This window comes from Giraffa tippelskirchi, chromosome 2 (assembly GCF_054371585.1).
Source record: "Giraffa tippelskirchi isolate mGirTip1 chromosome 2, T2T-mGirTip1v1.2.pri, whole genome shotgun sequence".
Classification (NCBI taxonomy): Eukaryota; Metazoa; Chordata; class Mammalia; order Artiodactyla; family Giraffidae; genus Giraffa; species Giraffa tippelskirchi.
The window spans coordinates 81,519,604-81,537,777 of NC_137276.1; the positions used below are offsets into that span (position 1 = coordinate 81,519,604).

At 36.3% G+C, this 18,174-nt stretch overlaps 1 protein-coding gene across 1 annotated transcript in view; it reads right to left on the reverse strand.

Annotated features, from left to right (window-relative positions):
- RYR2 (ryanodine receptor 2) overlaps positions 1–18,174 on the reverse strand; it is an 849,571-nt gene that overhangs the window by 374,611 nt on the left and 456,786 nt on the right. The window contains exons 18-23 of the mRNA XM_081569302.1: positions 12,458–12,576; positions 11,992–12,125; positions 10,533–10,774; positions 6,230–6,422; positions 4,922–5,138; positions 3,099–3,203 (exon numbers count right to left, since the gene is read on the reverse strand). Of these exons, the coding sequence (XP_081425428.1) occupies positions 3,099–3,203; positions 4,922–5,138; positions 6,230–6,422; positions 10,533–10,774; positions 11,992–12,125; positions 12,458–12,576 (1,010 nt within the window). The remainder of the gene's footprint in view (positions 1–3,098; positions 3,204–4,921; positions 5,139–6,229; positions 6,423–10,532; positions 10,775–11,991; positions 12,126–12,457; positions 12,577–18,174) is intronic.

Genomic DNA, 18,174 nt, shown 5'->3' on the forward strand with positions numbered 1-18,174 from the left:
GGTTTGACAGAACACAACAAAATTCTGTAAAGAGATTATCCTTCAATAAAAAAATAAATTAATTAAAAAAATAGAGCTCTTGCATGATGCTCCAGTGAAATACACCCCAAAGACATTTAAAGAAACTAATTTCTTTGCAAAAAATAAAAACAAAAAAACACAATTTATTGAAAATTTCAAAGTTGATATACAACAGAATATTACTCAGCCATAAAAAGGAACCCATTTGAGGCAGTTATAATGAGGTGGATCAATCTATAGCCTATTATACAGAGTGAAGTAAGTCAGAAAGATAAATATTGTATATTAATGCATATATATGGAATCTAGAAAGACGGTGTTGATGAACCGATTTGCAGGGCAGCAATGGAAACACAGACATAAAGAATAGACTTGTGGACATGGGGCGGGGGGAAGGAGAGCATGGGACGAATGGAGAGAGTAGCGTGGAAACACAAATGGAGACAGTAGCATGAAAACATACACACTCCCACATGCAAATCAGCAATGGGAATTCACTGTGTGATTTAGGGAGCTCAAACCGGTGCTTTGTGACAACCTAGAGGGGTGGGATGGGGTAGGAAGGAGGGTCAAGAGGGAGGGGACATATGAATACCTATGGCTGATTCATGTTGCTGTATGGCAGAAAGCAATATAATATTGTAAATCAATTATCCTTCAATTAAAAATTGCTAAATTAAAAAATAAAAGGTAACTGACAAACAGGAAAACACAACAACAAAAAACCTGGACCCACACTCCTTAAATGGATGAATTGTGTAGCATGTGAATTATATCTCAATAAAGCTTCTAAAAAATTAACTCAGAGAAAAACTGGAACACATCATTTAAAATGTTAAAGAATTTATGGAATCGGTCTCAGTAAGAGGTGTACCTAAGTCTAGAATAACAGAGATGATAAAGTCAGGGATCAAAGACACTGATCTGAAAAGAGTTTTAGGAGAGCCCAAGTCAAAGAAGACACAAGGTCAATTATGAGATGGAAGAACAATGTGAAACTTCTTTACGTGTCAGTCTGAGACTCTCCCAAATTACTGATCTGATGGGATACTTGTGGTTGTGCTTGCCCAGAGTGAGACCTAAGAAGAAAAAACGTTTCATTCTTTCAGCAAGTGTTTGGTATATTCCCTGTCCCAGGAAAGGTGCCAGGTGCCAGCACTACAGCAACAGACTAAGTGCTTAATCTCCCCCCGGAGGCACATAAACCCAATGTTGCTGTCATCGGTCTCAGACCAGGTAAAGCATAACTGGCCACAGTCAGTTTGGCTCAGAAGCACTGTATTCCCTTTCAGCACCTGCAAACTAGTAGCAGTACAGGTATGGTGTTGAAGTGAACTGAATTTAATTGCAAGAATAGATAATAATGAGACCTTATATTTCCTCTTTTTTTAGAAGAAGAAACATAAGGAAGTTCATTGTAGAATGCAATCATTTAGGCAACCTATAGAAGCTTGAAACAGAAATCATCTTTTTTGAGTGTAAACCTATTAAACAATTCCTGTTACTATGGTTTTTTTGGGGGGGGGGAGTTATTTGTTTGTATGAGATCATTTTAAATCCTAGCCTGTAATTATCTTTCTCTGAATTTTGTCTGTAATTCAAACCTTTCCCTATCTCGAATCTTGTGGTAAATTTTGTCTGTAATTCCTCTGCCAATTGACTAGGAATACTTTTACAATATCTCACCTCTTACTGACTTTAATTAATGATAAATATCTTATTTAACACTCATTCACTTCCTCAATTTTTAAAAGTCAAAGAATGTTGCATAAAACCACATACTTAATAAGGTACTTTAAGTGCTTGCTGATTTGACAACTGTCTAACTATCATTGAATTAATGAAAGGATGCCATTTTCTGATCATGCATCAGCAAGTCTTGTAGTGAAAAACAGTTCTAGCCTAGAAGCTAGAGAAGTTGGATCCTGGTTCCAGCACAGTAACTAGCTGTCAAGGCATTTGAATCATCAGCAGTGGCATCACTGGTAAATTTGAAATAATAACACACAGCCCAGTGTGCTACTGTGAAGATTACACCAATACCTGTAAGTGAAAAGACAAAGCTCTAAATAAATAAACATACGAGTTAGTATAAAGTAGCATGGTATTCCCTGGTGGCTCAGTGGTAAAAAATTTGCCTTCAATGCAGGAAACACGAGTTCGATCCCTGGGTCAGGAAGATCCTCTGGAGAAGGAAATGGCATCCCACTCCAGTATTCTTGCCTGGGAAATCCTATGGACAAAGGAGCCTGGCTGGCTACAAGTCCATGGGGTCATAAAGAGTCAGACATGACTTAGTGACTAATCAACAATGAGCATGGTATTACTACTAACACTAATAACAAATGTCATTATTCAAAGCTTAATGCAATAAATTATGACTGGGCTGAATACACTCATTTCTATATTCAGTCAAATATAAGTGTTATAACCTTTGGGATATTTAGACTATTAATATCATAAAAATGAAAGCACTGCCACAGTCCTGCTAAAAAAAGGTGTATAATACACTGGTATTACATGAGAAGTCATTTTGGTTTCACCTAAATTTTATTGATAAACAATAAACTAAGGTCTCTAAACAATAATCACTTGGAAACATATGCAATCATTATTTCTCAGCCTCTCTTCCACTTATGAAACCAACTGTGATCCTCTGCCCTGAGAACTTATACTACTAAATACGACTGGGACTAAAAGAAACATCAGAGGAGAGTAAATTAACATCCTTCTTTCCGTTTTCAGTTTTCATGTTCAGTTTCAATGAAATTTCTTCCTAAGTTCCCTAGAAATCAATGTCTATTGTCTGTTTATGTTAACTTTGATGTAAAAAGTGTAACTTTCAACCTGAATATTAATAACTTTTCAATTGTCTAGGTAACTAAGCCATCCTGCAATGACCCCACCACTAACGTCATTCCCTCTCATAAAGAAAAACTACACACAAAATAAAGCTTAGGGTGAAAAAACTCGATCAGATCAATTTACGTCACCATACAGCAGGATGAGTGAGAAGAAGTAATGTTTTCTGAAAGACGTATTAACAGAATCTGAGAATAAATTTCAAAATTATGTACCGGACCATACTGCCAGCCAAGTTCAATTTTATTCATCACCCAGAGCTCATGGATATTCTCTGCCAGTTTTTCTCGTATCCTCTCCAGGTGGGGAGGCAACACAATCTAAAATTTAAAAAAGAGAAACAGAAAACACACATCAGAAACAAATGCAAGAAAATGCAATGTTAACTGTTCTTACTGTGAATTGAACTAAATAAAATCATCTAATCAACCATTAAAATGTAATCATATAACTAGGTCCCAGATAATCCATTCTAAATTTATAAAACTAGGTATCTAAATAGTTATTAGGTAAATTTGGGGAATTTAGGAACAAAATTTAGAAAGAAAGAAAACAGAGTACTACTGAGGACAGCCATCATTAAAACAAAAAAAAAAAGGTCTTAATGGTTATGGGATAATCACTGGAATATGCATTATTTAAAAAGAGAAATCACTCCAGACTTCTTAAACCAACGCGGCCAGCATCCACAGGCCAGGATGAAGGCAATTCAGTGTCCAAAATATAATCCGCTGAGTTTAGAAATATCTGATGGCAATGATTTATATCGTCCCTTAACTCTGTTACTTTCAGTGGTTTATAAATATAAGCATCAGGGGGAAAAATCTGAACATGTTTCCATTAAAAAGGGCAAATTTAATGGCCTCTTCATAAAGAACACAAGATGACTTTCAAGGTGAGGGGTTGGCTGTGCATATCTGATGATGCAGACACTGCCCCACAATCAGTCCCTCAACACAGATAGAAGACAACTGCCTACAATGTCCATGGATGGGGTGGAGTTTCCATGGGGAGCAGGCCAGCATTGCCTCCTTCCCCTCCAAACAAGAGATTATCCAGGTCTCAGGAAATCTTAAATGTGCTAGTCACACCATGGAATCCCACTGTCTGTTCCAGTCCACTTCCATCCTCCAATCACATTTACTGCTCAACTCTGAAAGCACCATATACACCCTGCCTTGTTCCAGCAGTGGCAACACAAACTGAATGTGAGCCATGAACAAAGTATGCTTATGTTATGCATTATATAAAAAGCTGGCAGGGAGAGATAGGAAATACGTTTCAAGGCACTAAACCACAGAGGCTTCTGAGGCCTGCTCTTAATTCTGTTTCAGACTTCAGAAGCAATGTCTCTGATCTTTGAAAGCTAATGAACAAACTATGAATATCTAACCAACTGGACTGAAGTTACTTCACCATCAAAATAAAACAATATTTAATTCAGTGTCAGTGTCAGGATAATTTCATGTCTATGAAGGAGAAGAGCATGAATAATGGCTAACATTGCTTGGGTGCCTATTTGCAAAGTATGGTGCCAATATGTTCTTTATTATACATTGAACATATTCTTAGCATTCCAATCAATGAGATGAGTAATTTTTTCAAGTCTCAGAGCATGCACTGGATCCAAGATGTTTTGCCTCTAGAGTTTACAGTCTCTACCTGAGATAAAAGTCAGTTAAATCACTTTAAAATGTCAACTGTATATAGACAAGGAGAAGAAATTTAAAATTTCCTACTACCTTATGTAAAAAACACTCTAAAATTAGTAAGCATTGACTTAGGTTGTGGCCCAATTATACATTATAAAATCAATTTAATGACTTAAAAACACTTTTAAAAAACAGAACAGACTCCAAATGAGTAAGTGGACATGGTAAAAGTAAGCATTATTTTATGAAACTTGCTTCACTTATACATATAAATTGTATTACTGTAAAATGCATTCCTGTAGGTTGCAGGCCAAGGAGTTTGAAACCCACTGCATGTAGAAATGGCTGCAATTCAAACATTGCCATCACAGCTGATGATCCGGTACCTGGCTGGTGTCCACTGGGATTGGTGTGAAGGCAGCTTGTGTCAGGGAAACTGTGGGGCCCAGGAGGTCCCGTGTGTAAGTCCTTTCTTGCTTGTACTCTCGGCTGTGCTCCACTTTCAACTTTTCTTTTGGCAGAACAGCTTCATAACAAGGAGCATACCCAGGTGGAGGAAGGAATTTAAATTCTCCATGTCTCCCCCCAAGCAGAAAGCGTACTCTAAAAAGGATGCATGTAAGTTATATCTCTGGCATACAGAAAAGTTTCCTAATCAACAAAATTCAAGGAATAAATTCTTAGTATAAAATTAACTTTGTCAGAAGTCACATCTTTTCCCCTAAGAATCATCATAAAGTTAGTAACTGAGAGTTTAAGAGCCTCTAATCATAAAAGTAAAACCTGATTAAATTATGTTAATTGCTCAGCAAAAACTTGTCACTCTCTGGAGAAATAATAAAAGCACATGCACCATATTCCTATGTGAATGAAATACCTGTCTGTAGTATTTGGTCATTGAATACCCCAAGGTGCCCAAATAACCAACAGAGAAAGACAGACTTGATCTAAATACCTATATATCAATACTTAAAATTACCTTTTTATCAAGTTTCTGATAAAAAGAAAAAACAGTCACTTTCTAGAATTCAATTTCCCTGTGAAGTTCCTTAAGGCAACTCAAATGACACTTCCTGATACTGAATTATCATTTTAATTACTCTTTCCATCTGGTAGTAGCAAAAAAGCAAAGGGTTAGAGAAAACCACCTTGACTCAGCTGATCATAAGCAGATTATTTACAAGTATAACAGGTAGAGGGTGACATGGAAAGGAGTCATCTTGACCTGATCACCCAAAAACGTGTCATTTCTGTAGAAATGAGGGGATTTGGAGTAGAGTCCAGAATACAAAGAAAATAAAAATTAATGAAAATAAATATGAAAAAATTAGTGACATTTTTAATCCAACATTGTGTATTTAGCCTTAGTAAAGAAAAAAGTGAACTTAAGTGGACTAGAAATAATTCTGGATGCTGGATAGAGGAAGAGATATTAGACTGAGTTATCTAAATGGCTGGATATATGGACAAAGCACTCAGCCTCCTGATATTCCCCTCTTGAATTAATCTTATCTCCATCCTTCAAGGAACAGGGTGCTTGTTGCTTCAAGGAACATTTTGCTACAGGGCAAAATGCCCTGTAGACGGATGCCCAGGAGAGCAGGTTAGCGAAACAAGCGTGATGGCAGTGCAGAGTCTTCTGTGAAAGAATGAGAAATGAGAAGGCAAACAGACCAAAAAACAGCAGTACTAACTTGATTCCTGCAGAGAAACTGACAACTGGAAAGAAGAGGCCATCAATGTTGAAATTCTCAAACATGCCTTGAACAGGTTGTCCATTAATTCGGAAGGAGATGCTTGGGGCACTTAGATCTAAACAGCAACTGATGACATCATCAGTTCTCAAGAGATGCTGGTTTGGTGAGCTGACAGTCCGGGCGATACAACCTGTGGGGAAACACATTTAAGGAGGATGATGTCTTTTTATCTCAGAGAATCATCGTCAGAGACCAAGTCAAAAATTTGAATAGGCAGTGACAATGAATAGTACTGGACTAGAATAAATCTTGAATACGTATTCATGTTACATGTCAGATCTTTAATCAAAAAAAAAATGTTGCTTTTTTTAGGAACCATGCTATTTTTTATTGAAAAATGGACCTTCTGATATGCAGAAAATTTTGCATGCAGATGGATGGTATTTGATACAGATATCATCTTAGAGTTGATAACATAATGATGTCAGGGAAAAATCTCTAGGGAAAGACTTGAAGTCAAATATCTACTTTACCATCAGCAAATTACTTAACCTCTATAAGACTTGATTTCTTGTAAACCAAATGCCATTGACTTGTAGAGTTGTTATGATGATTAAATTAATGTTATACAAGAACAGAGTCTCAGACATAGAAGGTATTCACTTCAGTCCCCATCTCAAAGATTAAATTCCCTTTATTTTATAAAATAAAAACATAAAAGGATATTGAAGAAAACAGAAAAAGTGATCATTGGTGCATTGTTTGTTGAGAGACAATACACATCAATTGGTTTGTTTCTGTTCTATAATTTATTTCCTATAAGACCTTGGTTGGCTTCTTAAGTAGGAAACAGCAGGATACAAGTTGAAGCATGAAAATGATACTGGATAAATGTCATTTCTTGCCCTGGCCAACCTATGATCTACACTCATTCTTGACTGTGTCAGAACTTCTTGGCCTATGAGTCCCATGGGCAAACTGGAAAACAAGAAGGTAAGATTCTCCCAAACACACATGCTCACAAATGCGAACATACAGTATTTTTCAATTTGAGCAAAGACAAAAATAGATTTGATGATGCCAGCTTCGAATTATTTATACAACCAATTTAAAATTTCTATCATGTCAAGATTTTTACCAACAATATGTTGACATGCCAATAGTAGGGCATATCTACATTATAAAATATGTAGATTTTTTATTTTACCAATATTCAAATTTGCAAGTAGTAAATTCATTATGAAGTGGTCCCTTTAGAATTTCCTGGATATAATAAAGGGAATTATTTAAGAAAATCATGCAAAAAGCAACAGAACTCACAGACAAAGGTCTGTATTCCTGTATGTATCAAGATCCGTAGCTGATAATGCGGTTAGACAGATATTTGTTGCTGTTTAGTCATTAAGTCATGTCTGACTCATTTGCGAGCCCATGGACTGTAGTCACCAAACTCCTCTGGCCATGGGCTTTCCCAGGCAAGAATATTAGAGTGGGTAGACATTTCCTCCTCCAGGTGATCTTCACAAGATTACCTGGTAGATTCTTTACCACTGAGCCACCTGGGAAGCAGTCAACAGATATTTACTAAAATCCAAGTATACTGTTCAGTCTGAGGAATGAGTATGCTAAAACTAATGACTATCTAAAAGTCCCCATGGTAAACTGTTTTGTAATGCCTGAAACAATTAGGTTAGAGAAAAAAGATCACTAGCAACCAACCTAAGTCCATGGTTTCAGTGGCACTGACACTGCTGAATCTGCTAGGAAGCATTCTCAGGTTGCATTTATGACTTAACGGGTGTATCAAATCAATATGAGAACTACAGTCCTATTTTCTACATTAGCCAGAAAGGAAGATAGCAGTGGGCTTTTCATAGGTCCTTTAAGAGAATCCTTTCCTTTCTTTCCTGTACTATTCTCTGACATTCCTTTATTCTGTTATACCTAAATTCTTCAAAAGCACTGACATTTTTTTCACACTATCAACCCTAATATATAGAAGATGTGGATGCTAGAAACAGAATCATTATTCCCCGAAGAGGAATACAATGCTATGCAAAGCTTAAGGTGGGAAGAAGAAATGAAAACAGAGATCATAACTTTTGCTGATGAACCAAACTCTGGTACCAAGGAACAACTCTACTCTCCAATCACAAAAAGCTAAGTGTTTTTTCTCCCAGAAATCACAGATCCTTAATACTTTAAATTCTACCTCAACTATTAGAAAGAAAAGGAATAGGAGAGTGAACCTGAGAAGATTAGGCGACTTAAAATGAATTTAACCATGGTAACTCAGTCAGAAGCCAATTAATTTAGATCTGCCTTTATTGATCATGAATCTAAAATTAGCAAGCAATCCCAGTGGCTAAGAGAACACAGCTATCAACTACAGGCATGGTAGAGCACATAATTTCTTGCCATTTGGAAAAAACAGTCAAGTATTTTCTCTTGATATAAATTAAAGTTTCAAGATGATTTTCTCCTGAAATTCCACAACCTATCCTCCTTTCTATGATAGATTCACTGAATATTTTTGTTGCTCTTATCATTCTATTTAACAGATACGTAGTCATAAAAGGCATACTGGACACAGTTCAATTCCAGAACTCTGGGTTCTTCCCACGTGTTGATAGAAAAAGCTTCAAATTAAATGCAAACTTCACCATTTAGTGAAGTGACGTTACATGGCTGAAATTAGTGCAATGCAGCATTTAAAAAAAAAAAACAGAGTAGTGTTTTGTTTTCCCCTAAATTCTGTACAATGGGAAAACAAGTGAACCTGTTTCATTCATCCACCTGAGGACCCATTTTGTGTGCAGTGTTGTGTGAAAGTACAGAGAGAGGATGACCTCTAAAGGATAATAGTTGAAATGTATTATAAAACAGACATTAATTCTGTTTTATGTTTGTCAGGTCTTTTTGAAGTTGGGGCTCTTTGCCTTTTTGGTCAGTAGAAAATTTTGGAACAAGCATTGTGACTCTTTCCGACCAGCACCGTACACAGTGTATAAAATGTAGCATACTGTAGCCTGGGCCCCAACCAGTGCCCCACAGGTTAGATAAAATACTCAAAATACAGCTCCATCTCTTCCAGGCTACTGAGCTATTGGCACTGAATAAAGGGAAGATTTAGTAAACATTACTGTTCAACATAAATATAGAATGCTTTCATTTATAAACCCCCTTACCACAGACTCTTAGGCTTAATTAAATTTAGATTAAAATGTCTTTTCATAATTTATGATTTATACAGCACTAATAAATGAATATCATTTGATTTGCCCATAAGAGGTAAAGTTCAACTTTTTGTAATGTAAGAAACCTCTGCATGTTTTCTGTAGGTTGTGTGTGCTCAGTCACATCCAACTCTGTGATCCCATGGACTGTAGTTCACCAGCTCCTCTGTCCACAAAGTTTTCCAGGCAAGAATACCAGAGTGGGTTGCCATTTCCTACTCAGGTGATTTCCAACACAGGGATCAAACTTGTGTCTCTCGAGTCTCCTGTGTTGGCAGTAGTCTTTACCACTAGCACCACCCAGGAGCCCCCTTACATAGGTTAAATGTGTTATAAAATAAGTTTGGATTCATTCTAAATGCAGCTTTATGAATACAAGCATAAGTCTGCAGAATCCAGATGAAATCTAGTATCTACATAATTAAAAGCTAAACTTTTAAACAGAGCCAATCAAAATAAATCTTTTAACAAATCAGAAAAGAGTATATTTTTACATATTACTAATTTTTAATATACGTTCAATCATTAAAGCTTAGGGTTGTTAGCTAGTATAATGAGCTATACATTTATTTTTTAACAGCTCCACACTTCTGAAACAACACATCATTTGATTTTGGCCTGTTTCCTCATAATACATTTAATAAATTACCCATTCCTGACATTAAACTATCAACCAAGAGATGAAACTTAGTCTTTTTATTATGATTATTTTCCAGGAATTTTTTTGGTTCCTGTTTATACTGGAAGCTAAAGCTTTGCACATACCAACTAAAGCAAGTAGGAAACATTTAAGTTTTTGCATTCAATTCATTAATCAGAATGCCACTTCTGATATATATCATTCATACACACAATGAAATCTTTTGGAGATGTACTATAATTGTAGGAGTTTTCTTTTTCCTCTAGTGAAATTTTGCTTTTGACTTACCACTTTCATCATTTTAGTGTTCCATTTTTGAAATCAATGTATCTGACATGAGCAACACAAATAGGTTATGGAAATGTACAGTAAGGGCGAAAGATTTCCTTCGAGAACACTGTGAAGGAAAATGGACGGTACTTACCTGACCAGAGGTGAAGGCCATCAAATCCGTAGGAGAAGAGGTCATCTCCGACACCATTTCCACCCCACTCTTCACCCCCTCCAGGGTAGGGTGAGTACCCCTCTGTGGAAGCCCAGCCCACTCGCAGGTGAGTGGCTTCAGCAGTCACGAATGGCTCAGTGTGGTCCACCATCAACTCATAATACCACTTCTTATACTGTGCAGATCCTTCACTGACACCCAGAAAAATATTGGGTCTCATGCTTTAAAGAGATGGGAATAGCATGTGAGAAAATCCAAATAAACCTTTCACTGTCTCAATTTATTACATCATGCTATCCTGAATTAGTTCTGCTTCTCAAAGATACATTGAATTGACCAAGAAGCTTGTTTGGGTTTCCAAAACATTGTACAGAAAAACCTTATTGACATTTTTGGGCAACCCAATGTTTCCTTAAGTGCAACAAATTATTGAAACAATCACTGAAGTCGACTATAACAGCCAATCTTACAGTTAATGTTCAGTGACTTATGTTTGCTTTTGGGAAAATTTGGCTACATCACTCAACGGTCTACTACATTTTTTCTTAACTGATCTTCAACCTATTTTTATATCATAAATCATATTTAAGGAGAGACACTCAGGATAGCATCAGGTCCCAGAATTAATGGAGTTATTATTAATCCAGGACATAGAGACATTTTCCTAAGTTAAGCTTTGTCTCACACAGGGTTTGAGGCTGATGCAAGTCATAGCTTTACTGAAGGAACCAAAGTGATCAATCATCTTTGTTGTTCTCTATGTCTCGCAGTGAACAGTCTCTAGTTAGTTGTATTTTAATTGCATTTTATGAAGGGATCCTAACCCTAAATTAACATTAGAGATTAGAGAAAGTCTCAGGAATACCACTCATTAACAACAGGTCTAGTATAGAAAGAACAATAAAGGAAGTCTCAAATCAATCTTTAAAGAAAAAACCCACAATATATTTGTGTTTAAAAAAAAAACACAGAGGAGAAATACATACTAAACCCCACATTTTTGTTTGAAACATGGTGAAGTAGCAAGTATTTCCTGATAGCTGCTAAACACTGTGCTAAGTGTATCAAAGTCATTACTATCACACATAACATCTTCTTAATTATATTCAATATTATCATTATTACATATGGAAGGCATTATAACATGGTGGTTAAGAGGTCAATGTCTGGAATTAGACTCGAGTCTCATTTTCAGTTCAAAAGTTTTAATTTATAAAACACGGATAATAGTAATACTTCATGCACACACAAACAGTGTAGAATGCTTGTAAAGAATCTGGCATTGTGGCTGGCACAGAGTACCCAATAAATATCTGACAGCTTGGAAAGTAGATCTAACTGGAAATGTGGTTTCACTGATTTGTGGAATTTATTGTATTTTGGATACCTGAATTCTTGTTATACAACCAATTTGGTGACATGGTCTATCTGAACCTACCTGCTCACATGGTTCACAAGGCGCGTCTGCAATAACAGGTCTCTTCCTGGCAGAAGATTGTCACAGATGAGATGCTGGTTAGAACGGACTGCTACTCCATGGCAAACACAGAGAGAGCATAAGACATCCAGAACCTGAAAAGTGAAATCCCTTTCAGCTGGCTCTCATTCCCTTTTCAGATTCAAGCATCAGCAGTAATTTCCACAAACAGAAACACATTCCCTCTAGGTACCTCTGACCCAGTCACTTTAAACATGATAGCAATGTGTCCACTTATTTTCCACAAACTGAGAACTGCTCCATTCTCCCACTGGTGCTATGCATAAGCACTGCACAGTATTATCTGATTGAAATTAAAAAGTGAAAAACATGAAAAATGTGACACACCTTTTAAAAATTATCTTTTTAAAGAATATGTTTGAAATTATTCCAGAATTCATTTCTGGCAATAAAATGGTTCACTTACCTTGTGATTTCTTCCATGCTTGTCTAAAAGGGAGATAATGGATTTTATATGGCCTTCTTTAATAATATTTAGAGCTTCTGGACTTTCTACTAACACACAGTGTAAAACTTCAAGAATACCTAAACAGAAAATAAAGAAAGGGGGAAAATATGATTAACTAGTCTACAATGATCAGTGACTTTCCTCTTCTCTATGTGTTTATTGAGGTGTTGACTGAATGTAGTACAATTGTGTCTCGGTGCCTTTGTCACCCAGTATCTGTGATAAGGGACAGCTGGTGCCTGGGAGGCAGGCTGATAACCAAATATGATAACAAGCGAGGACAAGGCAAATATACAGTGTTCCGCTAAGTAAGCAGGTAAGTCTGCCCATAGAGGAAAGAAAGCAACATTTAAGTGGGGCCACAGAGAAGTCATACATGACCATTTTCTAGACAGGAAACATGGGCTGACTGAAGTCTTGAATGCTGGGCATAGCTGATCTGCCTGAGGTACAAAGCCAGTAGGAGATGAAACAGGTAGAGTATGGCCAGTTTAGGAAGATTGCAGACGCTAAAAGCATAATTCTGCAGCAATACATCTAACCCAAGGAGATCAACACATTCTTCCGGAGGTTTAAAGTCAAAAATGTTTCTTGGTTTACAGAACAAGGGAAATATACAAGATTACACAAAAGGAAAAATACAATATACAAAACCTGAATAAGAATGGTGATATTTTGGGGCATTAGTCATCAGAGAGGACAAAATAGAATATATCTTTTCTTACAGTTTAAAACAGAAATTAGAAATAAATCTCATTATCAGAAATTCTAGTGTGAAATTCCAAAGCTAAATGGGTACATGCGTATTTATATTTTCAGAGCAAGGCTGCCTTGTCAACAATGAGAATGTAGTTTATTTGCAGCAATTAAACATAACATTTAGAACATGTGATTACTGTCTGAGAGCTACATAGAATTAAGAAGGATCTCAAAAGAACCTTGTAGAAAGGTTTATTTGTTTCAAATGGAGATCACTTTCTCAGAACAGAAATGTAAAGTACTCAGGTGTACAAATTGTATAGAATTCACTATAATGGTCACGAATGACACTTGATCTCAACCCCAATCCATTACAAGGGCTGTTAATGCTAATTTCTTCACCAATGACTTAATTCTTCAAAATATATAAATGTAAATTCAGTGAAAAAAAAATACCCAAAAAGGTTAAATTAATTTTTGGTGTGGTTCAATATCTGTTGTTGTATTCCAAAAATCCATGCCAGTTGAAAATCAAAGAGAGTAGAAAATAATCATACAATAGACTAATGTCTAAATTAAAGAAGACATTTATATAAAGTTATGGTAATTATTTCTGCTATTAAAAAAGTAAGCAATAAAATAAACTCCTTTATTCCAAGCACAAAGAAACTAAAATAACAAAGGGAAAGGCATTGTTAATAGATTAGTCATCCTGATGTCATATGTCATTCTGATATTTTCTGTTTTCTTCCTATTTCATATTACTATAGAGCACATGGCTGCCTTTATTTATAAATAAAGTTGTACTGTGTATACACATCCATTCATTGACACATCTTCTTGGCACTAAAAGTATGACTCGGCAGCAGTGCATCCTAACCAATGGAGCTCCTTCACTCTCCTGGATGTTTACAGTAGAAAATGTTTCTTAGTCTTCAAAGCATGAGAAACAAAGTAATACAAAGGGTGCCTTTGCAATAAAAAGGCAGAACTGAATGGCTACAGCTACAAAGCCCTGTGATCCCAGAGCCTAAAATATTTACTATCTGGCCTTTTACATAAAAAGTTTGCCAATCTCTGATATAAAATGTAATTATTAAGAAAAAACAGGTAGAAGATCAAAAAAAAAATCAATTGTTTCTGTAAATAAACATTCATGAAAGCCAACAGCATTTACACACCTAATATTAGAAAAGATTAAAGACTAAATTTTTGGAAAGAACAGCACATATCAAAAATACAAGAATAGCAATGTGAAAAGAAATCTCTGATTTTTCTCATGTTCAGCCTTTTTTAATGGGTTTTCAGAGTTTTGAGTTTTTATCAAAAAATTTTTTTTCCAATGGAACCGTATCTGATCCAACAAATTAGCAGTTGAAAAGAATTAACTGCCACTGAGAAATGAAATTTTTCCTGCCATACCAATAAATAAGGATGTCAAGGTCATCAGCAATTCCAGCCCTCCAAGATGAGCTGGTGAGCCCTAAGGGCACTCAGGAAGGAGAAGAATATCTGTGATACAACAGCCATGAGGCTGCAGTCACTCCCTAAGGTGAGCCCCAAGGGAGCTCAGGATGTGAAAAACACAGGATAATGGTCCCAGATAAGTAAGGTTACATATCAAAGCAATGATTTCATTAGCCCAGACTCTTGCATCTTCCCATATATAGAAAAGCAGTAAATTCCTTAAGTCGGTATATCTGGTTTTCTTTAATTAACAATAATCTTTTAATGTTCGGACTACCTGCCCTTTGCTGTAAAACTTTTATATAACCTGGCTCCTCCCCTTGCCTCCTAGGAACAGTTCTCTCAGGGTTACTTGAGATGCTGTCTCCCAGGTCTGAAGTCCTACAAATTCCCACAGAACAAAACATAACTCAACTTCTAGGTTGTGGTTATTTTTTAAGTCAAAACCTCTGATTCTAAAAATAAAAAGTGGAAGAAAACAATTTTTAATTTCAACTGTTGGAATAAAATGCAGGTAAACTGTTTTTTTTTTTTTAATATATAATAAGAAATTCCTAAAGGAAAACAAATTGGAAACCCCAAAAGAATAATTTTCAAAAAATAAAGCTAGCAAGACTGACTGCATTATGTGTCTATATAAATCATGCTGATATATGCCTCAAAAGCCTGTGTAAAAAATGAAAGAAACAATGCTTAACATTATAATGGCAATAGTTGACTAAAGATGATTTAACATTTAAATTTTAAATTCACTGAATAAGACCCAGGAACGGCAATACCACATAAAATTTATGGCGAGATTCTCAAAGAAAAACTTGAAAGCTTGGTAGATTATAACAGAATTATCTGAATGAAAGAATTATGAGTATGCTACACAGTGTTTAAAAAACAAAAACAAAAACAAAAAAACACCCAAACTAGTAAGGCAAAAAATTTGATTTTATAAATTTAATTGAAGAGGAAAAGTTAAAAATTTACCTCCTCTTGCATCTGTAACTCATCCTGCCCCTTGCAAAGTCTGGGTCACGTAGGTCACATAGTATCAGAAAGTGGGGACTTGCAATACTAGGAACTGGAGTTTATCTCATTCACCCTTGCCCTGCTCTTTGCAATCGCCAAGTCCCTGCAAACCTGCTTAATCATGCCTGTCCAGGTCAGGCATCCCTCTCCCCATCTTGACCACTGTTCCCACGTGTGAGAAAACCCCTTAGTTTAAACCAGCCTTAGTTTAAACCCCTTAGTTTAAAACTGCTAGCATTTTCCACTACAGTCTGTCTATAAAAACTCTGTAATCCCTTTGTTCCGGGCTCAGAGCTTGGAGTGTTAATTCCTCTGGGCCCGCTGGTGTAATAAACCCGAGTTCTCCAGCTCTCCGAATGTGGTGCTTAGTTTCTCCAGTACTGGTTTCTGCAACGTTTCTGGAGGCCCCAGTGAGATTCCAACCACGCCGGCCCCTTGAGCAGCCCGACTGGTGGCCGGGCTGGAGTGAAGGAACCCTGAGACGGACGAGGGGGCACACCACCTGATGGTATTCCGGGTCTCTTTCGGACCAGTGTTCTGACTCTCCCGACAGCTGTACCCCAACTGGACCAATTCACCAGGAATGGCCACAGGATAAGGTGAGGCCCCGGGGCCAGTCCCCAGGCAGGAACCTACCCCAACGGGTAGAAGAGGAGACTGATCACCTCCTTGGGCTCCCAGGAAGGTAGCATCAGATAGGGAGACCTGGGGACTTGGGAGAAGGGAGACATCATGATTGATCACCTCCTTGGGCTCCCAGGAAGGGAGCAACAGTTAAAGAAACCTGCAGACTCTGGAGGAAGGGAAGCATCATGAATGATAACCTCCTTGGGCTCCCAGGAAGGGAGCAACAGTTAAGGAACCCTGGGGACTCAAGAGAAGGGAGGCATCGTGATAGCCTCTGAATGATTGTGAGTGCATGATTGCTGATTGAATGGAGTGAGAGAAATTTTTCTTTTTGGAAGCTGCAAAACCAATTCTTCTTACATATGCAATTAGAAACAACTAGCTTGTAAAAAGACCTGCCCAGGGAAAAGCTTGAAGTTAACCCTTTCCATGTCCTTGAAATACACAGCCCTCTTTGCCTGAGACCTCAGCCTTGGGCAAATTAGAACTTCAAACCAGGGGGGAAAAAAGTGGGGGGGGGGGTCAAATAGATATTTTAAATCTCAAACAGAAAACTATAAGATCTTTGTCAGTCTGTCTGTCTGGATTTATGTATCTCTCAGTATATGTTTTTTTTCTGATAATATTGTTGAAGTTGTAAATGAGTTCTAATTTAATTGGCCTAAAGAAAAGTAAGCGCTTACAAATCAAACAATTCTAAATACAAGAAAAATTAACCTAAATAAATTTCAGATTCAAGTGAACTGGGAAATATTCAATATTAAATATCAATGTTCAATATTAAATATTAGTATTAATGTTTGTTTGCTAATCTAATAAGAAAGTAGGATGCATGTTTTTAACAAAGAAGATATATAAAAATAAAATTATATTTTATAAAGGCTAAAGAAAATAGGTCTGTCTTACAGGTGGCTGTTACAGAAAGTGATTAAAAGGTTTGTGGAAGGTGAACCCTGAAAAAGTTTTGTACATGGTTAGGACTGACTAAGTTTAAAATAAATTTAATTAAGCTTACCTAAATGAGTTTAAAGTAAGCTGGTGCAAAAACTTAAATTCGGCCTTTCTCTCTGTTAAGAGGACATACTTTCTTCAGATGTTGAACTGTTTTTAATAATAGATTAAAGTTTTTTTATCTCTTAATTGATCTGTTCTATATATATCTTTGAAACCTTTTGTTAACTTTGGCTAAGTAAATTACTATTATTTCACAGTAACTTATATGATCTGACCTGACTGTTATAAACCCTTTTGATATTTGCTGACAAAACTTCCTAAATAACTTGATTTCTAGCTAACTTTGGGATGCTTCAGAGGGCCCCTGAGACATCCCACAGAGCTATTAAGCTACCTGGGTTCATTGGACATGTTAAATTACATGGGAAGTACTGTTAAAGGGGTGAAAAATCTTTTCAGATTATGCTGTATGGTTGATGTTACTAATATAGATATTCTAAAATTATGTGAAATTCATATAGATCTGATATGCCCTGATAAAATATGGTCACTTATAATTCTAGTTATCATATTAAAGTTAGTTATCAATTCTAGTTATCATATTAAACCAGGTTTCTTTGTCAATTGCAATAGAATCAGATTTTAAACATGCCTTCCATGGTTTTACTCTCATGCCTTTAGAAGAATACTGTTAGTTCTTCAAGATTTATGGAAAAGACTTCCTAAGATTGAACAGATAAACAAATTTTGTTATTAACAGTAAGCTGGTACCAGACTGGAATTTGGTCTTCTCTCTGTTTAGAGAACAAAGTTTTCTTAAAATGCAGCTTTCAATAACAGATTATGAATTTCTTTGCATTTAAGTGATTTATATGTTTTTAAAATCTTTTTGTTTCTTTGGTAAAGTA